Here is a 23,811-nt window from a genome sequence, read left to right as displayed (position 1 = left end):
AGCTCGGGTTACTTGCAAGGCAGCCATGGAATTGTTCAAACGGGAATGCCACTCTAATAAAATGTGTGCGCCAGATCTGAATAGATAGCATTCACTGTCGTCGTGCCTATGAAGCTATTGTACAAATGCAGACGACCGTTACCATCAATACACAACTCCACAAGAACAACATCTTCACAATTTTCAAGCAAGAGTTAAAAATAATTGGACTGGAAATGTTGCCTATTTCTGAATACTATCTGAATACCAAAAAATGCAAATATACACGATATTATTATGTGTACGTAAAGTGAAAATTAAAAAAATGCAAAAACTTATGTTGTCATCAGCTTTTAAAAGCATGACTGAAAAGGAGCATTTATGACTCAAGAAAGATTGGCGTCAAAGCCTTCGATGTGTCCCAAAGTAGTTTGACCCGCCCGAGAAAGGTGACGAGCGATAGGCGACGAGTGAACGCGTCAAAACACTTTGAGCAATAACAGAGAATAACAACAGCGCATTTGTCTTCCCGCTCCACATCGGACACCTCATTAGGTACACCCACCCACAACGACTGACCGACCGACCGACCGATCGACCGACCGGCCGACGCCATGCCAAACGCCTTTACGCGACAAACGCAAAAACAAGTTGAGAGGTGAACTGGAATGCGCATTGGGAATGAAGGTCGCTCTGTGCGCTCGGGGTGAAAAAAAGGTGCCAATGAAGTGTCGAAGGTGGAGTTGGAATTCGGGCTGCGTACGTGCAGGGGGGGGGGGGGGGAGATCGAGCTGAGGGCTGTTGCTCTTTCATGCGTGTTTATTATGCCGGTTGTAGTTTTTCGGGGTGCCGTCCACCTGTCATAATAACGCCAGGGGGAAGGAAGGAAGGAAGGTGATGAGTGACGCCTCAAATGTGCCACTGTGCGCATGTGCGCGTGCGGACGGTGACGCTGAAAGACGGCAACTCCTCGGGCCGACACCGACGGAACGGACGCACGCGCGCACGCACGCCACCCAGGCGGACGGAATGACGGACAAGCCACTAAGGATTGACAGACAGCTCGAGGGAGGGACAAACGTGAGAAACGGTGACGACCCCAAAAGATCCACGTGTGACACTTCACATTCAGATACCAAATTTAAAACGAATCAAAATGCATGCGTATGCGAGTTCCCTTGGGGAGGCCCGTTTCAGCACCTTGTCTCGTTGCCTGTCGGGGCGTCGACAGCAGCCCAAGAGTGCAAACTTGCTCGTGCGTTTGTGGGCTAGGGGGGAGTGCATGTGTTGACCTCCTTTCAGGCCAGGGGGGGTTGTGTGTGCGTGAATGGTTTCCCCCGCCCTGATCTGGGTCAAGTGTGGTTATTAAAACATGTTTCCCTCTTCCGCTCACATGAGAGGAGGTGCGAGTCCCAAACCCCCCATCAAGAGCTCTCCGCGTGTCGTGAACTGACCACTTTTTTAACAGGCCGTCACTTCACTCTGGAGGGAGGGTATGGGGGGGGGAAAAAAAAAAAAACCCTTGCCATCGGATATCCTCGAAAGGGAATCCATGCAAACTTGGATAGGAAACGAGTTAGGTTTCCAAGTTGGGTTTAAACAATTGAGGCGTTGGTGGACATTCAGAAAATGTCATCAAGGAGTCCTTTGAAAAGATGCACTGGTCTTAAGTGGGAACAAAAATAAGTTTTATTGTTATGATTGGAGAGACGAGTAGAAAAACGCAAGAGTCTGGTTTGCCATTAGCGTCAAGTGAGAGTGAGGATGGCCCTCTCGCGTTTCCTCCGCCGTTTCTTCTTGTCGGCCAGGCGTCCCGTGGCGTCGGCGAACAACATCACCTCCTCTTTGCTCTCCAACTCGCGCTGGAGGAACTGCAGGGCGGCGCTGTTGAAGCCCATTAGGTCCTGGAAACAAACAAAAAAAAAGACACCACCGTGATGACAAAGAGGAGGGGCGAGGAGGAGGCGGAGCTTCGAGCGGCGGACGTACGCGGATGTCTTGCACTTTGGAGAGCGTGTTGGTGCGCAGGTCATCGATGACGGCGAGAAGCTTCTGGCTGTCGACGATCCGACCGAAATGAATCCTGCGGGGAAGAAAGAGCGGCCTTTCAAAAACGGGCCCGTCCGTCCATCCGTCCGTCCGTCACTGGTCAAGGGAAGCGAGTGACTCACTTGAGCAGGAAGAAGAGGCAGCGGCACACGAGCTCCACCTCCAGGCCTTCCCGGATGAAGCCGTCAAAGAGCTCCAACAGCTCCGGAACGTACGGGAACGGCAACACCAGCAGAGACACTTCCAGCTCGCTGACACGGCACAAAACACCAGTCCAAGAAAAAGAACATTTAGTCCTGTGAAAGAAAGTTGCTTCTCACCTGGATCGGACTTTCTTGATGACGTCCAGAACGTAGCGGGACGGCTGCAAGTGCGACACGTGCACAAACGAGCGAGCAGCGTGTCAAAAACTTGCCGCTCAAATCCGGAATTCAACTCCAGAGAAATTCTACAAAGACTCTGCGCTGACAGAGGTTCACACTTACAGAAATGTTCCCAAAGGCTACCAGGATGGGATTTGCTTCGGGAAGCGCCAGCTGCAAGTAGAGAGCGAGGGAGGGAGGGAGGGAGGGAGGGAGGGAGCGAGCGAGCATCAGCCAAACTTCCACATACTTGATGTCCAAACGCACGGCAAGCGGCTCACCTCCTTTCCGGCTCGCTGGCAAGCGTATTTATGTTCCTCCATCTTCCTGTTCTCCCCGCGGAGGAGCTCCAGAGCCTCCATGATGCGTTCGGCCTGTTGGTCAACACGCACGCGCGTCAACGTGACGAGCCACGTCGCGATTACCAACGGCTGAGCAAAGTCAACTCACAGCTTTGACCGTCTCCACCGTTTTCTTGGCGGCCGGCGCGGCTTGGCCAGGGGTCTCTCCGGGCACCTGCGAAACGCAACAGCAGAGTGACTGCGCTGCGGCCCGCTAGGTGGATTCAAACTGTCCTGAAGCCTTGGAAGAAGTAGAGAAGGAACAAGGTGGCAACTCACCGCCGGAGTATCACCTTTGGCCAGGCTCTCCTCAAACTCCGCCTCTCGCTCCTGACAAACCCGAAAACACGCTCAGTGGCGAGAAAGTCGAAAAGGAAGATTGATGAGAACGCTTACTCACCATCTCCCGTTCCTCCTCCAGGATGACGGGCTCCCTGGTCCTCTCCCACAGGCGCAGAGACTTGTCATGCGACGCCGACACCACGTGGTCGCCGTTGGGGCTGATGCTCAGGCACCACACCTCGCGGTGGTGGCCCTTGCGTGGGCGAAAAGAGAAACGTCAGCGGCCGGGCCCGCTCCCGTTTTGGGACAGGAGAGACTGACCTCCAAGGTCTGGATGTGCTCAAACTTGTCAGCGTCCCACTGTTTGATCTTCTTGTCCTTTCCCGCCGTGAAGAACAAATGCGTCTTGGGGACGAACTGCAGGAACATGACGCTGCGCGCGGGGCAATCCACGTGAGAAATTGCGAGGCGAGGCGAGCGTGCCGCCTGGCCACGCGGCCCACCTGTCGTCGTGCGCAAACATGGAGCGGTGACAGTCGCCAAAGTCCAGACCCCAAATCTTCACGTTGCGATCTGCCGAGCCTGTGGCTATCAGCTTGCTATCCTGGGGGGTTAGGGTTAGGGTTAGGAAGTAAAAATCATTTGATCCTGGCAGCGGGCGACTCACGTGTGTTATGTCCAGGCAGAGGACGGGCAGCTTGTGTCCGTACAGCGACAGGAAGAACTGCAGACGAGATGAGACGAGAAGAGTCATTACGTGCGGCGAGCCCCTCGCCTCGCCCCCGCCCGCCCGGTTGCCCCACCTTCAGCGTGTCCGTGTAGAAGACTTTGACGGTGCAGTCCAGTAGGGAGACGGCCAGGAGGCGGTGATCGGGAGAGAACTTCACGCACAGGACGTCGTCGTCCAGCTGCAACGTGCGTCTGTGCTTCAACGTCAGCTTCCTGCAACGCGTTGGGTGCAAACGACCATCGATGACAAGGAAAACATTCAAGAGGGAGAATGAAAAGAAGTCATCAAATGAGCAAAGAAAAACGCAAAGGTAAAAAGAAAAGGACAAAGATAAAAGACAGAACACAAATGAAAAAGGAGAACAAGAAAGGCAAGACGGAAAAAGTGCAAAAGAAAAAGCAATTAGAAAAGCACAAGGGAAATGGAAAACAAAATGGAAGAAAAAAGAAACTGGAAAACCAGGACCCAAACGGGAATAAAGGAAAACGGGAGAACAAATGGAAAGAGGGGAAAAACAAAACAGAAAGAAGGAAAGGAAAGGAAGAAGGAACACAATGACAATCAAGAGAAACGACTGTAATATGCACATCACGCCACCAGAGGGCGCTCCTGCACTTTCATCAGCTTCTGCCAGTGGCGTCTTGAAAGCAGACTTACTTGTGTCCACTGGCCTCGTCCTTCACCAACTCAAAGTCCCACAACTTGACCTTTTTGTCGGCGCCTCCCGTCACCACGCCCCGCTGCGCACCATGCAGATTGTTACACATACGCACATACGTACATCCATCGGAACGGCACGGCACGGCGTACCTGGTCGGGCGCCAGGCAGAGGGACCACAGGGCCCCGGCGTGGGCGTCCAGCGTCTCCAGGAGGCTCGCTGACGCCAACTCGAAGATCTGCAGAGCACCGCTCTGCAAAGCAAAAGCTCATTGATGAGAGCGCCTCGCCTCGCCCCTACCGGTGGGCACGACTCAGGACCGCTCAGCCCACCTTGGTCCCCAGGATGATCTGCCTGTCGCCGGGCACAAAGAGGGAGCAGAGGGCGTAGTCACACACCATGGTGCGCACCACCTGCAGCGTGGACCTGAGAGAAAAGTGGCACACACTTTGATTGGCACACCGCGAGGGCAAACGGCCGGCGCACGGCCGCACGAGCGGCGACGTGCCAGCGACCTGTTCCACACTTTGACGGTGTCTGCCGACGCCGACAGCACGGCCAGGTTGTCGGAGCTGAAGGCCAGGGTGCGCACGTCGCTGCGATGGCCGTCCAGCGTGAGGCGCGCCGTCTTGGCGGCCGTCGCCGCCTTGTCCCTCGTCTTCAGGCTGTACGTCTCCACCGTGTTGTTGTGCAGCAGCAGCGCCACCTTCAGCTCACCGCCGCAGCACAGGCAGTCGGCCCACCTGAGGCGAGGAATCGGCCCGTCAAGTGGCGGCGGTCGGGCAGATCCGAGGCGCCGGGCCCCTGGGACTCGGTCACCTGATCTTGGAGGAGGCCCTGATGTCGCTCAGTCGCACGATCTGGTCTTTCAGCGTCCAGTCCACCTGCGGCTCCTCGCCGTCGGCGCCTCCCGCCGTTCTGAAGGAGCAAGGCGAGCGTCACGCTTTTACTCCATACAATTGGAAGCGACAAAGGATGTTCGCGCCTTTGTTGCAACTCACTTGGCGGCCTTCTTGATCTTCTTGTCCATCTTCCTGCGCGCGTCGCGCTCCGACAGCACGGCAAACACTTCCAGGACGCTGTCGTTGCCCTGACAAGTCGCCATATTTCATTGCGTCTTTGCATTTGTCGTCTTTCTTCCGAAGGTTACACTCACGTGACAGGCGAAGATGCCGGCCTTGGTGTCGGCGGTCAGAGACACGACCCTGTCCCTGGCCTTGCGGAGGACGGAGCCCGCTTCCTTGCACCTCAAAATACGCTAAAGACGGCGAGAAACACAGAGTTGGTCACACATGGGCTCCAATGGTCAAGACACGCTTAACTCGCTCCGTACGTCTTCCGGACTCTGCAAGGCGTCGCCATCATTTTCGCCGTCGTCGTCCCCGCCGCCGTCGTCCGGCAGACTTTTGCCCTTCTTCGCTTGGGGCTCACCCTTGGCCTGCCACGACACACACACACACACACACCGCAGGCGGGCATCAAGCGCAAGGCGTCCACGCGCCCTTCAGGGCGGGCGGCAGCGTCTCACCTCCGACACGTAGGTGACGTCCCACCCTCGGAGCTGGCTATCGCCCGAGCCCGTCAGCAGCCGCCGCTCCTCGTTAAGGAAGGTCATGGCCCACACCTGATCACGAGAAACGCAAAACTGAGTCAGCGATCAAACTGTCATCTCAAAAGCAATTGATTTCAGTTGACGGCTCCACGTGTTTGAGACGGCTGTATTTTTGAACTACAATTGCGTTGAAGAAGTGTGTTGACGGGGACGCTCACCTCACTGCGGTGGCCCACCAAGGTCTTGAAGCAATGCTGAGTGTCCAAGTCCCACCACTTGACAAAAGTGTCCTTGGAGCTGCCCACAGCACGTTCGGCGGTGAGATCAAGTCGTTGTGCGTTGGGAGAAGAGAATTCGAGTAAGCTTACCTGGTCACCAGGAGGTTCTTGTCTTTGAGCAAGAGCACTTGCGTGACCTCGTCTTTGTGCCCCCGCAGTCGGTACAGGCCGCACTCGTTGATCACGTCCCACACGATCACGTCCGTGTCCTGCGAGCGCAAAAACAACCACAATAAATGGGAGGAAATGGGTCCGGCCCAAAAGTGAAGACGAGCGGGGCAAAGGTTTTTATTTGTTGACCTTGGAGCCGGTGACGAGTCTGGCCCCCAGCGCGTCGTAACACATGGCCGTGACGGCCGACTTGTGTCCGTTGAAGCAGACGTTGCTCTCTCCGTTTAGCAGACTGAAGAGCCGCACGGCGCCGTCCTCGTAGCCCACGGCCACGTGGACGCCGTCCGGCGACGGCCGCAGGAACGTCACCTCGTGTTTCTGGCCCGCCAGGATCAACACCTGCACCGGGAGACGAGAGAAAAACAAAACAAGTAAAAAACGTGAGCAGGAAGTATCCCAAAACAAATATCAAGAAAAGTTGTTTGAGTCAATTGATTAGAACGGAACCATCTCTGCCTCAGGAAAATCCCAAGGCAAGTTTGTTCATCTTCTTCTCACCTTCTCCGCTTTGCGGGTGTCCCAGATGAAGACGTGCTCGCACGCGGCCACGGCCACGTAGCGGCCGCGCTCTCCGCCGCGTAGCACGACGTAGCAGATGTTAGCTCTCTGGCTGCCGATCACGCCAAACACGGCGCCCGCCACGTAGCGTAGGTACTGCTTGGTCAAGCCCATGATGCGTGGACTCCAAGTGGCGCCGATCCCTGTGGAGACAAACCGCGGGAAAGCTTGTTGTGGCCAACTATTGTATTTGTCTGAACAATTGCAACCTACTGTGAACACTTGCTGTGTTACAATTACTTCTTGTTCTATTCCTATAAGAAACTACTACTTTCCAAAACCCAAAAGAGGCAAGGAAATAGTTGATGACAAATGTTAGTTACAAAATTGGCCGGGAAGGTGGTCGGTGTAAACCAAATGCAATATTTTGCAGTTTAAACACGATTTGTTCCAAGGATGTGCTCGAGAGCCATTATTGTCATTGTTTGGCACAGATGCAACGAAACTGAGTACACAGTGCTGCAATATTGACAACCTTTTTTTGTGGCAAAATGTTGCCTTTTGTGATTCAAACGTTTTAAGAGCTCATTTATGTGGGAACCAACCACTGTCTGTGTATAAATATTGTCCAGTCGTTGGTAGATTTACTAACAGACAAGATCTGAATTGTTTTTCAACTCAATGGAGAAAATAAATGCACTTGCAATTCTATGTGCCGTGGGGTAAGCTAGGCTACCTTTAGCCGGAAACTGACTGTTTAAACGTAAGAAATGCCCCGAGCGGGCGGAGATAAAGCGTCAAGCCAAAGGAGCGCCGTTTAACGTTCTTAACCCCGCCCGCCCGGCTACCCATGTGCATCAAATCGCTCCACCCTTGCACCCACGTGTCGATATTTCTGACTCGAAAGAGCTCATAAAGTCGCGCCTACGTTTTCATATGTTTGTTTGTGTTGTGGAGTACTGTGAGCTTTATATTTTAACGATCGTCCTCAAGAATCGGGCTCTTTTTTCAAGTCTTACCTCTGAAACGCAGCAGCGAGCTCCTTTCCTTCCTCCGCTGTTGTGAGGGGATGGAATGGCTTCAGACCGGACTCATCAATCACAGATTCGCATCAAATCACAAATTGCAGAACGATTTTTAAAAAACACATTTCCACATTCATTGTATGGTATAGATTCCGATCAACTCACAAAGCGAAACGGAACTTTGAACTAGCGTTGATAAATTGCAATCAGCGTTCTTGATTCTATTGCTTCTGACTGGGGTTCAGAACCCGGAAGTGTTTTCCACCGTCTGTCAATCGGTCGCTACTCATGGGTTAGCTTAGCATCAACCTTCGTTGTATGTGCGTGTGCGTGTTTGGGGCCAAAAATGTCTTCGAAAGTTAACAATCAGCAGCGCAATGCAAACGCACAGTCAGCCGAACGCAAGGAGGAGCTAAACAAACAGGTACTTGGATTGATATGAAAGAAGACATGCCTTGATCTGTCCCACAAACGTTTGTGTTTGAACTTTTAGATCAACGAGCAAACGGTGGTTGTGGACGAGCTCTCCAATTTGAAGAAGGACAGAGTGAGTCGGACTAAATGAATGCATTACATTCCGTCGTGAATGATTGCAATTGGACTGAAATGGATTTTCGCTTGACCTTTAGAATGTATATGTCCAGCAGAGGAACAGCAACATATTGTTTTTGGCGGACAGAGGGCAGACGTTGAGTTCATGCAAGAGTAAGTCCAGCTCCTGTGGGATAGTTTCATAGAAAGATAACCTCTTTCCTTTCTCGTCCACAGAGAAGCTGGACAGCCTGACTAAGGAGTTACAGGACATGTGAAGCCGAGCAATTGTGCAAGCATGTGTGGCATCTTCTGTCTTGTGACTCCAGCATCCTCTCCTTTCACATGGGACAAAGCCATCGACGAACGTTTAAAAAGAAGAGGCCCCGACTCCAGCAAAGATGCAATTGTCTCGGGCTGCCATCTTCCTTATCGGTGCTTGTTCTCGGCGCACGTTCTCCACATGAGAGGTCTTCTCACACCTCAGCCGCTGCAGGACCCCGCCGGCAACATCCTGGTCTGGAACGGGGAGGTCTTTGGCGGTTTACGACTCCTCCCAACTGAGAATGACACCGCTGTTGTTCTGAAGCATTTGTCCTCTTGTAGTAAGCCGTGTGACATTTTGTCATTCCTATGCACCGTTCGAGGTCCCTGGGGCTTTGTGTACTACCAAAAGAGTAAAGACTGCCTCTGGTTTGGGAGGGATTACTTTGGGAGAAGAAGTTTGCTGTGGAAGTATGACCAAACACTGAAAGCCTTGACACTGAGCTCAGTGGCAGCCCGGCCTCGCCGTCAATCTGCCATGCGCGCGACCACTCACCGTGAACCCGGTCACGAATCTGGCGCCGAGTTCAGCCCGAGTGAAGCTTGCCAGTGTACCGCTCCTTGCGAATGTGGATCTTGCGCCTGGCAGGAGGTGCCTGCAGTCGGTGTGTACACAATCAACCTGAAGTCAATTGTAGAATCCGGCTCACCGACCATTGAGCTTCATCCCTGGTCTCAGGTTGGAGATCATCTTGTTTCTGCCTGCCTGGAGACGACCCAGCCTTCTGGTCCGGGCGGCTGCGTCATACTAAAGAACCCCCCCAGCTTGCTTAGATCACCCGTTGCTCCTCTAAATACCACAGTGGATAAGGACCACGGAAGCCCAGAGTCCACTGTGGAGGATCTGGAGGAGCTTCTGGACCTTATCAAAAAGGATAAGGCGGTGAAAGGTCTGATAGACGTTCTCAGCGAGGCTGTCAGGAGACGCGTCCAGTCTTTGCCCGACGAATCGCAGGCCGGCGACCGTTCACGCGTCGCCGTCCTTTTCTCTGGCGGCATCGACTCTATGATCCTGGCCGTCTTGGCTCACCGTCACGTACCCCATAGTCAATCCATAGACCTTCTTAACGTGGCTTTTCAACAGCACGAGGCTCGGAAAGACTCTGCCAGGGGACAAAAACCCAGTCGGAGTAAGTCGGAAACCCAAATGCGCACGCCGATGTTTGACGTCCCGGACAGAATCACTGGCAAATCGGGCCTGAAGGAGCTACAAGCCTTGGCTCCGCAGAGGCGCTGGAACTTTGTGGAAGTGGACGTAAGACGGGAGGAGCTGCAAGAAATGCGGCGCACGCGCATCGCTGACTTGGTGTATCCGCTGGACACGGTCCTGGACGATAGCATCGGGTGCGCCGTGTGGTTCGCCGCCAGAGGGGAGGGCTTCCTGGCCCGGGACCACCACCGGACCGTCTTCATGTCTTCGGCCAAGGTAGGGGCGGGCCGGTGATACCCCCCGCTTGACTGTACGCCGTTTTGGCAGGTGACGAGACGGCCTACCTCTCTCTCTCTCTCTCTCCCTCCCTCCCTCCCTCCCTTCCTCCCTCCCTCCCTCCCTCCAGGTCATTCTGACAGGAATCGGCGCCGACGAGCAGCTGGCGGGTTACGCCAGACACAGAGTGCGCTTCAAGACCTCCGGGCACCAAGGACTGGTCCAAGAAATCGCCATGGAGATCGGGAGGATCTCGTCCAGGAACTTGGGAAGAGACGACAGAGTGATTGCAGACCATGGCAAAGAGGCGAGGTAACGGACCTTTATTGTTTGTTAGTCACGATGGCGCCACTCTGAGGGTTAAGAAATATTGAAAGCCGCACCGTGTGTATGCAAATGGCCGGGATGAAAAAGTCCGCCTCGACCCTCCCTCAGGTTTCCCTACTTGGACGAGAGCGTGGTGAGCTACCTCAACTCTCTGGCCATGTGCGACAAGGCCGACCTGTCGCTCCCGAGGGGCGTCGGCGAGAAACTGCTGCTGAGGCTGGCCGCCCGCCGGCTGGGCCTCGGGCCCGCCGCCGTCCTTCCCAAGAGGGCCATGCAGTTTGGCTCGCGCATCGCCAAAATGGAGAACGGCCGCGAGAAGGCGTCGGAGCGCTGCGGGAGGCTGCTGGACGAGCCGGCGGGAGGAGTGGCCCTTTGAGTCGCGTCTGTACATCAATCAATAAAATGTGGAAAGCTGCGTCGCTTCGTCTACTTCATGTACGCCCGCCCGCGTGCGTGCCACGAGGCGCTCTTTGAAATAGCCGTCGCACTCCACGTACGATTGCAAGTTGCCCACGTCGAAGCGGCCGCAAATCTCCTGCACGTACACGGGCTTTCTGCCAAAAGTCCAATTCAATACACACGAGCAGATGGGTATTACATGACGTTCAGCAAAAATCACTTCCTCCAAATGTTTTGTTTACCTCGGAATGAGCCAAGCCACAAAGTTTCCAGGGGCGTCTTTGTGCTCTATGGCCGCATCCTGACGTGATGGAAATTCAAATTCATTCAAAGGATCGAGCGTTGAAATGGAACGCGCGGATGAAGAGCGTCACCTTCTTTTCCAGGAGGAAGGTGTCCAAGAGAGGGAGGCTGTTCTTGGACAACACGTAGAAACAAGGACACTGCGGAAACACAAGCAAGATGAGCAAGCAAAGGGGGAGGGGCTTCGTATACAACTTACCGCTCTCCTTGACGTGGTCTCCGAAGGCAGCGGCTTCTCTTTCATACGCAAGGCCCGAAGATCAGGATCAACTTCCACTATTCCGTATTTGGCAGTTTCTGCACCAGAAGCAGGTGAAGACTTTTTTTTTCTTTTTTTCCTTTTTCTACTTCATAGACCAAAGCGGCGCAATGCTCACCGTGGTCTCTGCACTCGTAAGACAGCACCAGATTGTTATCCTCGCATTCGGCTTGGAGTTCACAAAACCTGGACTGGATCTGAGCAAGGCTGAAGTCTTCTTTGAAGAGTGTGTCGCTTGTGAGGATGGGGAAAAATAAACAAAAAAACAGTTAAGTTGGTCAACGTTTTGCCAGCAAAAAGCTGCTCACGTATGATATGTATGAGCTCACCCTCCAATCACCATGACATGGTCCTGGATGTGGAAGTGCTTGACTGCCAGCTGGAGGCAGGCCACCGCACCAAGGCGCCCCTGCGGATAAAACAACAACAACAACAGAGTGGGCGGGCGCACTCCATTCTTTTAAATACGAAATGGACTAAAGGCATCATCAGATGAATACTAGGCAAAGTTGAGCAAGAAAAAAAATGGCTATATTTACATCATTGCTCGTGGTGTGGTCGCAGACGATCTTGACCTTTGGCAAGTGTGCGGCCCATTCTTCAAATGCTGACAGGTAAAGAGCGTTGCTCTGTGGAGGAAAAAAACACACTTTCATTTGTTAAAGGCTCAAGGACCCATGGGCCAAGTTGACCACATTGGGTTGCCGTCGTGTGTTACTGCTGTCACACAAACAATGGGGGCGCAAAGTCCATCTCATTGAGTCGAAAAGTGGACTGAACTCACCACGACGTAGATGGCGTCCAGCCCGTCGGAGGCGCTCAGTGCTCCGATCCAGTGGCTGAGGAGCGCGCGGTCGCCTACGGGCAGCAGCGGTTTGGCGACGCCGACCAGGTGAGCGAAACGCCCGCTGCGGTCGGCCGAAACGTCCCGCTGGAGCCTGGTCCCGTAGCCGGCGGCCAGAATCACGGCCTTCATCGATACGCAGCGGCTGACGTGCGTGCGCGCGCGCGTGCTTGTTGCAGCAGTCGTACTTTGGCAGTGGCCAGCCCTCGCGCCCGCGACACTTCCGGGTTGCTGTCACGTGGGACTGCGATTGCCACGCCCCTCGAGGGAAAGATTTGCCGATATTGATTTCGTGCAACTCTTTTCGAGATGATTCAACAAATGTAAGAAAATATTTGATTTTTTTTCTTGTTTATTCATAAAATAAAATGCTCCTTTTTGCTACTATTTCTTCTACCTACCAACCACTACCCTCCAACTCGCCATCAGTCAAGACTGCGCTGCAAAACGTCAAAGAAATCTAGAAGGAAAAGCATGTGACAATGTCTCTTATTTTGTTGATTTATTGTCGACCGCTACGATGGGGGTGTGGAAACAATCCTGACACTCAAAATCAATTTTATACAAGAACAAAAGGAAGAGAAGGAACATTATAGTCCACAAACATTTTTCTTTTTCTTTTTGGGAGCGCTCTTCATTTCGCGCCTTCACAGCCACTCCCAATGTCCTGTTTGGCATCTCCGTCCTCGTCCTCTTTCAACGTCTCCTGGGTCTCGCAAGGTTCGGCTTCTGAGGTCTCCATTGGCTCCTCGGCTGGTTCCGTTTCCGGCTCTGGTTCGGGTTCAGGATCAAGCTCGGCTTTTGGCTCAAGTTCCGGTTCAGGTTCGGCTTTAGGTTCTGGTTCCACCTCAGGTTCGGCTTTAGGTTCTGGTTCCACCTCAGGTTCGGGTTCAGGCGTTCCATCGGTTCTCGCCATCTCCACCTAATGGAATTCAGATTGGAGTTAGTAAAGTCTGCTTTTGCGAGGTTGCCGAGGGATGTATGGCCACACGCGGGTTTGTTAATGGGATTCACATCAGGAAATTGGATTTCACCTGCAAGGTGGCATCGACGGTCTCCTGGCTTCTCACTGGATCTGCTTGATCTTGCTGCTGCTCCTGCTCCATGGGCTCTTCCTCTTCCTGCTCCTCGTCCTCCTCCTCCTCTTCCCCCTCCGTCTCCACATTAGTCGCAAGGGCACGCACTTCCTGCTGCTGCGCTCGCTCGGTGCCCTCGGCCATGAGGTCGGCAGCCCTCTCCGTGTGGGGCGCCTCCTTCTGCACGGGCTCCGCCGGCTTAGCCGCGGCTTTCTTGCTGGCTTCCAGGACGGCCATGACGGAGGCAGGGATGTGAGCTTGCTGTTGGATTCACCAGAAATAAAATAAAAAACAATGAGGGGGGGCACGATGTTGCGAAAAACGATGTCGCGTAGGGGTCGGTCCTTGCCTGGTGCGGCGTGAAGGACCGGACGTGGTGCAGCAGGGGCTCCCTCATCTCCGGGCAGCGTTCAAAGACGCCGGCGAGCTGGGCGGGAGGCAGCTGCAGGAGGACGCTGTACGACTGCGGTCTGGTCCTCTGGCAGCATTTGACAAAGCCCTCCCACACCTTGGGATACTTCCACACCTGAGGGGAGAGGAGAAAAGAAAAAAATAAATAAAGTAGAGCTCTCGTGTGACCTTTCACCTATTCTACTCGCCAAGCCACAGGAAGCAAGATCAAGGCCGAAGCAGGAAACGCCTTAAAGCTGACCTGCTTGACGATGAGCCGGGACAGGATGTTCATGACGAAGCCGCAGAGGCGCGGGTACATGCTGAGCGACTGGATGACGGTCCGCATCAGCAGGATGGGCAGAGGGCTCTGCTCCATCAGCTGCTGCATCACCACCGCCAGAACCTCCGAGGTGTAGACGTTCTTCTCGCCGAAGCACAGGTTGGTCGCTGACGAATTGCAATTTGACACATTTCAGGGCGGCCGGTCCAGCGTCTCGGGGCTCCGCCGGACTTCTAACCTTTGATGATGGACTTCATGTCGCATTTGGCCGAGTCGATGTTGTGCAGGGAGATGAGCAGATCGCCCGGCGTCAGAGGGGACACCGACGAACTGCCCTCGCCTGAAGGACAACACGCACAATAAAGCGCACTGGCACCGGTCGCCGAAATGGCCTCGTTGCCTTGGTTTCTTCCGAACAAGCACGGCAAAATGGATTGACGAGGGAGCATCTTACTGTGCTGGGTTCCCAGGAGCCGGTTGAACACCTCCTTGACCACAATGGGGTTGAGTTTGATCAGCTTGGGGAGCGCCTGGATGACTTCATTCTTCAACACCAAAACAAAGGCAAAAAAATGTTTCACTCAAATTTGCCAATCCTTTGTTACATTTAAAAAATATAAAAAAAGGTCATCATGGACTTGATCAAATGGTAAATTAGAGCAAAAATGTTTTGTGACTTGACGTGATATTTTGCATGCTTTTATGACGCAAACGACATAAAAATGTAAATGGTCCAATTTGTTACCTTTTCGAGGCCGTTGATGACCGGGATGAGGAAGCGAACGTCGGGCACACGTTTATGGTAAAGGTCCCGCACCCGCTCCACCAGTTCCGGAGACGGAGGCACTGCAAAGCGCAAAAATGCTTTATACTTTGGCCGTCCTTCTCAAACACGCCGTCCGTCCGTCGTCGGGCTCACCTTTGTCGGTGAGAATGTGCAGGCAGCGGGTCACCAGCGTCTCGGCCCCCTTGGGGCAGTTTTCCACCAGAAGCAAAAGCTCGGGGGAATTCATGCCCATTCCGCGGATCTGCCGGCCAAAGATTATTGTGGAAACAGACGTTGGCAAAAAGCTCAGAGGCGGGCCGGCGGGCGGGCGGGCGGCGGCAAAGGCCAGTTTGACTTACGGGGAGTTCGATGGCTCGCAGCACGCTGCGCTTGATATCGGCGATGGCCTCGGTGTAGACGGACGCCAGCTCGTGCACCAGCTTGTGGTTCAACGGCAGCAGAGACAAGTAGAGGAAGAGACACTGACGCACCGTCTCTTCGGTCCAAGGGGACGCCACCTCTGCGCCATCAAGCAAAGGCGTCAGTTTGCGAAGACCTGAAACGGCGGCGGCGGCGGCGTGTGCCCACCTGTGTCTTTGTCGGCCCCAAAGAGCAGCGACGGGGGGTTGGGGTGCACCAGGAGTTGCATGTAGTTCAAGGCAAACTTCTCAATGTAGTCCCGGAGGTGCTCTTTCTCATACATACGCTTCAGAAAGGCCAGGGCCGTCGAGCGCACTTTTTCCTTTTCATGGGAGCTGAGATCCAGAAGCACGTGAAGGTACTGGAACTGCCTGGAGGGCCGCTTGACGATGAGCTCCTTCAGCGTGGTCATGCCTAAATAGACGCGCGACTGCAACGAGACGACAGGGCCGAGTTGAGTCGACCTCCGGACGGAAGGCGGAACACCCCCCCCTCCGCTGCTACCGACGCACCTCGTCCTCGCAGTAGCGCCGGATGACTTCCAGCGCCGACTCTGTGATGATGGGAGCTTCCAGGACCAGTTTGGTGAACAGCCTGAAGCGCAACGAGGACACGGGTTAGGCCAGCCGATGTTTGGCCGCTGTTTCAGGAGGCTGTTTGGCGCTCACCCGTCCTTCTGCTCGGGCTTCTCCTGCAGCCCGGAGAGCAGCGTGTAGAGGCATTGGTCGTAGCTGTCCAGCAGTCCCGACGGCAGCTGGCTCAGGTACGTGTTGTACTCTTGATAGAGCAGCGAAAAGGCCAGCTCGCTGCGGCTGCGGATGTCCTCCAAGATGAAGTGCAGCACGTCCTCCTTCATGATGCCCTCGAACTGCGTCACCAGCTTGGAGAGCAGCTTCACTCGCACCTGGCAAAAGACGCAACGAGACACTTTTTTCTCCCCGTCGGCACTCGTGACGTCGAGCGGGCCTTACGTGGGACATGCCGCTTTGAGAGATGGTCTTTTCCGAATGAAGGATGCGCTTGATGGTTTTGGAGGTCAACTGCTCAATCTGCGTGTCGGATAAAGGCTGGATCACATCGGACAGCCTGAAGACTTTCTTCCTGCCGCTGGGCCCCGCCAATCTGCTCCACAGGGAGACAAAGAGAGTCCGGGAGAGTTCTCTTTTGCCATTACTTTGGCCGTTGCTCGGCTCGCGCCTCTGACTTAGTTTGCGCCGACGGAAGGATGGGCTCGGGAAGCCTCTTGGTGGCGGGGACGGTGGCGGCGGGCCTTCCTTTTTCCGAGTAGCCCCCCACCACCGAGATGGCCTGGCCCACCATCACTTTGCGCTTGATGAGCGAGTCCTTGCCGTCGTCTTCGTCGCCGTCCTCTCCGCCCGCCTCGTTCTCTCGCGCCTTGCACTGCTCGAGGCCTGCGCGTGCACCAAAAACACACTTCAACGCCAAATCACGCTCCCTTGTCCAAAACGACTCCTATGGGTCGATGCCAGGACACTTCATGGATGGTTGTGGGCGTTAGGTCAGGTCCACTCAAATTCAGCCGTTTCCACGCGCACGCCGCTGTTGTGGTTAGCGACAGAGGTCATTTTGACAAGCGCGGTTGGACCGACCTGGCCCGATCCCAGCCGCAGTCATCTGCGTGGCCATCAGCCGGGCCAAATGTTTGATTTGAGCGTCGGTGCCCGCCGACTCCACGGGCGTGTACGTGGCCTGGAAGGACGCCGGCATGGTGTCGGGCAGATACACCATGCTGATCAGCACCTGCGCAAAAAGACGGCGGGGTCGGTCGGGGGGGAAAAAAAAAAACAACGTGAAGAGAGTTCTCGTCGGGCGCTCACCATATTGGCCACGTTCTCCGCGTTGAGGAGCGGGCGCAGGAAGTCGGCAGTGAGGTCGATGGCGGATTGCGCCACCGGGACCGGAGCCGGCTTGGGCGCCGAAAGAGGGGCCGGCTCCTCCTTGTCCTCGTCGTCTTCCATCAGGGTCGGCTCTGAACGCCGAAGCAAAGCCACTTTAATAGCGGCGGGCAAAGCGCAAACTCCGATTTGCGCGGCTTTGCGGAAGGGCCACTCGCTCACCCATCTTGACCTTCTTGCCCTCGACGTACTGCTCCTGGCGCGGCCTCTTGCGCTGCTCCCGGACCGGTGGCGTGGAGCGCGCAATCTCGCTCTGAGGCATGCCCAGGTCCAGCAGCAAGGTGCCGATCTGGCCCTGGAACTCCACGCTGCACGGATGCTTGAGCACGGCCACCAGGTGCAGCTTGAGGTTCTTTCGCACGCTGCTCACTTGTGACTTGGCCAGGGTGGGCGGAAGGTTGGCTGCAAAAGAAAACAGCTCAAGGCACGGAACGCCGCGCTCCATTTCAGCCGCCGCCGCCTCCTCACCGTGCAAGGTCTCGTACGCCTGGACCACTTTGGACATAAACATGGGCCTTTGGCGGGCGATGGTGGCGAGGGAGCCCAGCGCGGTGGTCAAGTTAATGCTGGAAATGGCCGGATGCACCATGAACTTGAGCAGCTTGTCCAGAGCCGACTTTCCCTCCTCACACAAAACATCTACGGAGGAAAACACGCCGACTTGGATTCAGAAGAGGCTATATCGGCGGGCCGGCATCCTAAATGGAGTCCAATTTCGTCACAGAAACGACCAAATGTAGGTCGGCGGCGCTCGGGCTCCCGTATTGTAGTCAATTCCTACCGTAGCGGATGTACGCGTGGTCCTTGGGCACTTTGTCCAAGCTGATATCGCTCTCCTGCCGCTTGGGCACATCCGAGTCAGCCACGCGAGGCGACAGCGTGACGATGAGCGACTCGGTGAATTTGATGGCGTGAGTGCGCACGCCGTCGTTCTCGGAGTCCAGCAGCGCCAGGACGTCGCCTTTCATCTGCGTCACCATTTCCCAGCAGGCCTCCTGCATGTCCGACACGGCTTTGGCTCGCACCAGCCACTGGTGGGAAAAGGCAGAGGATGACGAAACAGCCAAAAGCGGGAATACCTTTTCACCCCGATAAAGCTACTGAGCAAAACCAGAGCAATGGCTACTATGCAGGCAAAAAAGAAGGCCTTACCTGTAGCGTCACCTTGTACATCTGCGTGAGAGTGAGAATGGCTTTCTTCACCACGTTGACACTGTCGTCCTTGAGCAGCATGTTCAGGTTTGCGATTAGCCTGAGCAGCAGCTCGTTGTCACGTTTACTGCAAAGACAAACAGCATGACGCGAGGCTGCCTAACCGCTCGTTTTACGACGCTCCGACCGCAATTCGAGCGCGCACCATGCTTCCTCGATGAAGCCGATGACAAACTTCCTCACTTCGATGGATTTGTCCGTCTGAAAGGCGATTATTTCCTGAAAGGTGAAGAAGAAGAAAAGAAAGGCTGAATTTCACATGACGATTGGGAGAAGATGCATGCTCACGTGCGCCCTTACGTCCAGAAAGTTGTCAAGGAGAGACGGATCTTTGTTGATGATAAGCTCTTGGACCTGGACAATAAAACGGAGGTGTCAAAAACAAAAGTTGGTGTTGGGGGATGTCTCCCATTGCATGTGAGGGGGATCACGAAGACAATTGAGCTCTATTGGACTCTTGCAGGAGAGTACACACCTGTTTGAGCACGGCCAGCTTTACATCTGCGGGTATCAAGGCAGCCTGATTCAAAAGCTCCACCACCTGAAGGCAGACACGGAGCTCACTCATTACGTGTTCATTCTACATTTGATTATTATTACTTCATAGACTCCTATTTACCTTTTCGCTTGTGGTCATGTTGATGACACTGGGTGTCTCTCCGTCATCTGCGGAGAACTCCATCGTGTCCTTCGACTTCCTTTACTTACTAAGTGTATCGCACCATATTCCCAATTCTGGTCGCATAAACATAAAAGCAGTGTCACGGACAGCCGTACATGAATTCAAGGCAACCGCGAGTAGGACGTAACAATGGACACAAGATCAGAAACCATGTTTACGGCTAATAGGCTAACTGGCGCAATGCTAACCACCAGGCACACAATTGGTCGCTGACGGCCAAGAAGCCCGAAATAACACACTCGCTAGTTGATACCGACGCATGTAACACGCCTTGATACAGTTGAAATACCTTCAATCCGATGAAAACGAAGCTTAGCTCTGTAAATGAAACAGGCACGGTCCGGCAGCGGCGTTTTTTTCTTCTTCGTGTAATAAAATGTGTAAGCCCGCAGCCACACTGCCTCCCCAAGGCACATTGCTCATTACACACACACGCACACACACACGGTGCAGTACTTTGCGTCGCATTTCAACAAATAATATTACAGCTAAGTCATAAATAAAAAAAACAGAAATACAAGTAGTTTTTAAGCATTCGCGTCGCGCAACATCCGAGTAACGATATATAGGAGCATTCCGGAAGTCTGTCTCTTCGCAGTTGCTCGTTCATTTGGCAAAGTATGTACCATTCAATGAAAACCAGTGTCTATAAAACCCGAATTAAGGGTTAAAAACGAGTCATTTAAACGTTGTTGCTGTTGTTTTTGGACGTTTACATTTTCTTTTATCTTGAAGGTGGATCCCGGAAGTCATCTCTCGTCGCTATTGGTTACCTTGACTCATCGCTCGTGGAAAAAATGGCGGCCATCGTCACCCAAAGAAGGAATTCAAAAATTCCCCACCTTTAGTTTTAACGAATCAAGCGGCGGAAAATTTCAAGAAAAAAAAAATCTGGAGGAATATCATTTGCTTCCCCATGCTGGCTGAAAAGTAGAAGGCGTCGCGAGCTACTTCAGGTTTGTCTCGCTGTGTTTTGCTCGTCGCTTCGCTCTTGTCAACAGCTGTTGAACGAAGTGCTGAAGCAGCTCTCCTTGTTTACAACAACACGTCTGCGCCCTTAACTTGCTGCCAATGAGATAGATAGATAGATAGATAGATAGATAGATAGATAGATAGATAGATAGATAGATAGATAGATAGATAGATCTCCGCGTCAATTTGCTGCCAACACTATTTCATTGCGTGCGTGTTGTCAGCGAGACGCTTTGTAAGGAAGTAGTCAAACGCTCCCTTCTGTCGTTTCTGTTGTTTGTTTGTTTTTTTGTTCATTTTCCATCTTGTGTGCGTGCGCAGCGTGGCGATGGACTGCATGCTCATCATGAACCGGATGGGTTCTCTGGGTAACTCGGCTGCAGCCCAGCGGAGGCGCATGGTCCTTGGGGTGGTCATCCTCCTGCTGGTGGACGTCATCTGGGTGGCCTCCTCCGAGCTGACATCAGTGAGGGCCACGTTGGCACCACGAAGCTTGATTTGATATCGATCGATTGATCGATCGATCGCTCGCTTGTGACAACTTGACTACTAGCGATGTGGATCTTGAATCTTGAACCTTCCAGTGAATTGTCTTCTTTCTGTGCCCGTTGCAGTACATTTTCAGGCGGCAGGAGTACAACAAGCCCTTTTTCAGCACCTTCGTCAAGACATCCATGTTGGTGCTCTACTTGCTGGGCTTCCTGCTGTGGCGGCCCTGGAGGCAGCAGTGCACCGGCACGCTCAAACGCCGACAAGCTTCACGTGTAAGCGGAAGTGCGAAGCGGATACGTGGTTTCCTATTGATTTTGTAATGTGTCCACAGTTTGGCGATACGGAAGCCTACTTTGCGCCCTGCGCCAACGACACCGCTGTCAACGACGGCTTGGTATGTCCAAAGTCTGCTCTATTTCTCCACCAATTTCAATAAACGAAAGACGAAAATGCAACTTGCGCGTGTCAATGGTGGTCTCCTTCTCACGCAGAGCGAACCGCTCTACGTGCCCGTCAAGTTTCCGGACGCGCCCGCCGATCTGTCCAACGGCTCCATGGAAACCAATCGCCAATCCGGTGAGTGTTGTTTTCCGTTGACGCGGCCGGGCGGGAATGGTGCTTTCTCATTCACCCGGGTGTGCCTTTGTGTCCCAGCGGCCTGTAAAAAGCAGCGGGTGCGTTTCAGCGACATGACGGAGGTGCGGCGGCTGCCCTCCACGCAAGCCGTGGAAGCCAAAATGTCACGGATGTCCTACCCGGCCGCCAAGGACCACGAGGCCGCGCTGCACGCGGCTACCAAGCTGAGCATCCGCGACGTGGCCAAGCTCAGCTTCTTCTTCTGCTTTGTGGTGCGTCCGGATGGCGCCGTTTTGAGCCATCCGAAGATTTGGTCACCGTGTGCCTTTCGCTTTGTTCCCGGGCAGTGGTTTCTGGCCAACCTGTCGTACCAGGAGGCCCTCTCGGACACACAGGTGGCCATCGTCAACATTTTGTCGTCCACCTCAGGTGACTCCCGCTCATCGGAACGGGCGCCGTGCTCGCTCACTGGCTCGCTCGCTCGCTGAAACGCCCTGGTGTGTCTCCCTCCCCGTGTGCGTGCACGCAACGCAGGCCTCTTCACGCTCATCTTGGCCGCCGTCTTCCCCAGCAGCAGCAGCGACCGCTTCACATTGTCCAAGTTGCTGGCGGTGGTGCTGAGGTCAGACATGGGCCAACGGGAACCGTTGCCGAGACGCGCGCTGCGCACTTGACATCTTGTGCCCCCCGCCCCCTTTAGTGTGGGAGGCGTGGTCTTGGTCAGCCTGTCAGCCTTGGAGCGGCCCGACGACAAAGGCGCCGCGGGTAAGTCCCCCGACGACAAAAGCCGCGCAGAGCCAGCATGAGTGCCGCCGGCGTGTCGCCGCAGGTTCCTTGTGGTCCCTGGCCGGGGCCCTTTTCTACGCCGTCTACGTGGTCATGATCAAGAGGTGGGCGGATGGCGAGGAGAAGCTGGACATCCCCATGTTCTTGGGTAAGCTCCGGCCGGCCGGCCAGCCGGCCGCTCGAGGCGAGCCGGCTAGCCGTCTAGCCTGCTAGCTAGCCGGCTTGTTTTGCGCCAGACAGGCTTCGTGGGGCTCTTTAACCTGCTGCTGCTGTGGCCGGGCTTCCTGCTGATGCACTACGCCGGCTTGGAGGCCTTTGAGATCCCCGGCCGGCTGGTGTGGACCTACATCTTGCTCAACGGCCTCATCGGGACCGTCCTCTCTGAGTTCCTGTGGCTCTGGTGCGGGCTCCGCCGCCGCGCAGCGCAGCGCCACGCCGCCGTCTTGCGTCTCAGGGCGCTTGCTCTGGCCTCCGCAGGGGCTGCTTCCTGACTTCGTCGCTCATCGGGACCCTGGCCCTCAGCCTCACCGTGCCGCTCTCCATCTTGGCCGATATTTGCACGCAGAAGGTGACGGGCGCGCTGGCAGCTGGCCCACGCGGGAACAAAACATTTTGGGCCTTGCAGGTGCGCTTCTCCTGGCTGTTCTTGGCAGGGGCGGTGCCCGTCTTCCTCTCCTTCTTCATGGTCGCGCTCTTGTCCCACTACAACAACTGGGACCCGGTGACGGTGGGCTTGAGGAGACTCCACGCCTTTGTTTTTCGAGCACATCGCCTTCACAGGTACGTACGCACGCTCGCAGCCGGCGCTCAAAGTGAATTTGTAACGCTTCTCGTCTCGTCTCGTCCTCCCCGAGGCTCCCCGAGGACCGGGAGCTGTGCGAAAGCCTTCTCCCTTTGCACGCCGTCTCCATGAACCAAAGAAGCCCGTGCTCATGATCTGCTGTAAGTCCGACCGCTTCGCTTCCTGAAAGAAAAAAAAAAAAGTTGCACATCAACGCAGGGCTGCTCTTCATCTGACCAGAAGCATGGCTGTTTGTTTGTCCAAAGTGCCGATAAGGCCCGTGCTGACATTCCGTTTGAAGGGGGATGGGGGGGGGGGGGGGGGGGGGGCAGCGCTCCAGACGGCTCGTCACTTTGTGTTGCTTGAATCACGTTGTGACTCAGCTTTGCTCACGCGCTCGCGTTAATGGAAAAAAAGGTCAGCGCCGGGAGCCTTCATCGTCCGACTCCCAAAAACAGAAGGTCTGGCCCATCTGCTGGCCACTTGGACCAATCTGGATTCCCAACACACGTTGCGCCGTCTTCCTTTCCGCAAGGCGTGCAAGCTATTGATCTTTTGATTTTTGTTTCCCAGGTATGAAAAAGCTGCTCGCCGTCCGCCCGGCCGCCGCAGAGACGATGGAGCCGGCCCGTGCCTCTATTTTCAATGCTTCAGTGTGGCGGTGGCGGCGGCTTCTGTCTTCTTGACTTCAGTGGCAACCCAAGAGGTCCGGGCGCCGGCGGAGGACTGGAGCGGGACTCGTCACGCTTCCTTTTGCTTTTCCTTTGGCGAGATTAAAAGAAAGGATGAGTGCAAGCACAACATCAATTTTGGGGCCGCTGTCATTCCAGACTGAAGAATTTGAAAAGATTTGATGATGAACCTGCCAGTCTTGTTTCCTGAACGGGTTCAGCACTTTGGGACAAACGTGTTCCTTCTTCTCGTGTGACGTGACGCGGCGCGGCGCCGTTTGTTTGAAAACACTTGATTCCAGTTTCTTGTCATTTTGCCTTGATTGTTGACCTGATCATCTTGTTCTTTGATTTGACGGATTCTCCTTCTCGGTCGGGTTCAACACAATTAAAGACTTTTTTGTTGTTGTTAATTGCTGTCGGTGGGCATTTTCTTATGGTCAAATGTA

At 54.5% G+C, this 23,811-nt stretch overlaps 6 protein-coding genes across 7 annotated transcripts; 3 read left to right on the top strand and 3 right to left on the bottom strand.

Annotated features, from left to right (window-relative positions):
* Positions 1-1,645: 1,645 nt before the first annotated feature.
* wdr3 (WD repeat domain 3) lies at positions 1,646-8,080 on the bottom strand. The gene is made up of 27 exons (XM_049728934.1): positions 7,921-8,080; positions 6,902-7,104; positions 6,533-6,742; positions 6,323-6,441; positions 6,173-6,251; positions 5,931-6,026; positions 5,736-5,840; positions 5,559-5,660; positions 5,404-5,492; positions 5,222-5,320; positions 4,918-5,145; positions 4,735-4,828; positions 4,554-4,655; positions 4,401-4,483; positions 3,817-3,955; positions 3,681-3,737; positions 3,517-3,617; positions 3,335-3,446; positions 3,132-3,266; positions 3,011-3,061; positions 2,841-2,906; positions 2,672-2,764; positions 2,514-2,564; positions 2,349-2,392; positions 2,151-2,279; positions 1,969-2,062; positions 1,646-1,883 (listed from the first exon to the last, which is right to left on the bottom strand). Exons 2-27 carry the CDS (start codon positions 7,073-7,075, stop codon positions 1,728-1,730), a joined length of 2,808 nt encoding a protein of 935 aa, XP_049584891.1. The 5' UTR covers positions 7,076-7,104; positions 7,921-8,080; the 3' UTR covers positions 1,646-1,727.
* A 93-nt stretch (positions 8,081-8,173) lies between these two features.
* Positions 8,174-8,864, top strand: asdurf (ASNSD1 upstream open reading frame). Its single transcript, XM_049728947.2, has 4 exons — positions 8,174-8,350; positions 8,420-8,473; positions 8,556-8,631; positions 8,695-8,864. Exons 1-4 carry the CDS (start codon positions 8,273-8,275, stop codon positions 8,733-8,735), a joined length of 249 nt encoding a protein of 82 aa, XP_049584904.1. The 5' UTR covers positions 8,174-8,272; the 3' UTR covers positions 8,736-8,864.
* asnsd1 (asparagine synthetase domain containing 1) lies at positions 8,756-10,949 on the top strand. Its single transcript, XM_049728935.1, has 3 exons — positions 8,756-10,207; positions 10,338-10,519; positions 10,643-10,949. The coding sequence occupies exons 1-3, from the start codon at positions 8,756-8,758 to the stop codon at positions 10,908-10,910; spliced, it is 1,902 nt and encodes a 633-aa protein (XP_049584892.1). The 3' UTR covers positions 10,911-10,949.
* Positions 10,518-12,563, bottom strand: zgc:136439 (uncharacterized protein LOC678627 homolog). Its single transcript, XM_049728945.2, has 8 exons — positions 12,280-12,563; positions 12,035-12,124; positions 11,825-11,904; positions 11,614-11,729; positions 11,436-11,533; positions 11,308-11,376; positions 11,176-11,234; positions 10,518-11,088 (listed from the first exon to the last, which is right to left on the bottom strand). The coding sequence occupies exons 1-8, from the start codon at positions 12,469-12,471 to the stop codon at positions 10,929-10,931; spliced, it is 864 nt and encodes a 287-aa protein (XP_049584902.1). The 5' UTR covers positions 12,472-12,563; the 3' UTR covers positions 10,518-10,928.
* Positions 12,564-12,826: 263 nt separating this feature from the next.
* Positions 12,827-19,545, bottom strand: sympk (symplekin). Its single transcript, XM_049728922.2, has 25 exons — positions 19,374-19,545; positions 19,022-19,137; positions 18,878-18,943; positions 18,703-18,756; positions 18,548-18,621; positions 18,343-18,469; positions 17,972-18,221; positions 17,659-17,829; positions 17,353-17,592; positions 17,113-17,264; positions 16,885-17,035; positions 16,479-16,686; positions 16,246-16,396; positions 15,943-16,178; positions 15,787-15,868; positions 15,443-15,704; positions 15,214-15,374; positions 15,008-15,116; positions 14,834-14,934; positions 14,543-14,633; positions 14,327-14,428; positions 14,068-14,255; positions 13,765-13,941; positions 13,374-13,676; positions 12,827-13,261 (listed from the first exon to the last, which is right to left on the bottom strand). The coding sequence occupies exons 2-25, from the start codon at positions 19,082-19,084 to the stop codon at positions 12,974-12,976; spliced, it is 3,807 nt and encodes a 1,268-aa protein (XP_049584879.1). The 5' UTR covers positions 19,085-19,137; positions 19,374-19,545; the 3' UTR covers positions 12,827-12,973.
* A 281-nt stretch (positions 19,546-19,826) lies between these two features.
* Positions 19,827-23,775, top strand: LOC125974085 (solute carrier family 35 member F5). 2 transcript variants are annotated; one of them, XM_049728937.2, is made up of 15 exons: positions 19,830-20,040; positions 20,378-20,522; positions 20,671-20,820; positions 20,880-20,942; positions 21,040-21,124; positions 21,203-21,396; positions 21,472-21,553; positions 21,659-21,746; positions 21,825-21,889; positions 21,954-22,058; positions 22,151-22,310; positions 22,388-22,478; positions 22,536-22,690; positions 22,765-22,852; positions 23,265-23,775. In XM_049728937.2, exons 2-14 carry the CDS (start codon positions 20,385-20,387, stop codon positions 22,844-22,846), a joined length of 1,458 nt encoding a protein of 485 aa, XP_049584894.1. In that variant the 5' UTR covers positions 19,830-20,040; positions 20,378-20,384; the 3' UTR covers positions 22,847-22,852; positions 23,265-23,775. The 2 variants fall into 2 exon arrangements, with proteins under 2 accessions (XP_049584893.1, XP_049584894.1); XM_049728936.2 differs by having other exon boundaries at positions 19,827-20,040; positions 22,388-22,690.
* Positions 23,776-23,811: the final 36 nt, after the last annotated feature.

The sequence above is a fragment of the Syngnathus scovelli genome, chromosome 8 (genome assembly GCF_024217435.2).
Source record: "Syngnathus scovelli strain Florida chromosome 8, RoL_Ssco_1.2, whole genome shotgun sequence".
Taxonomy (NCBI): Eukaryota; Metazoa; Chordata; class Actinopteri; order Syngnathiformes; family Syngnathidae; genus Syngnathus; species Syngnathus scovelli.
This window is presented reverse-complemented; position numbering and strand designations above follow the sequence as displayed.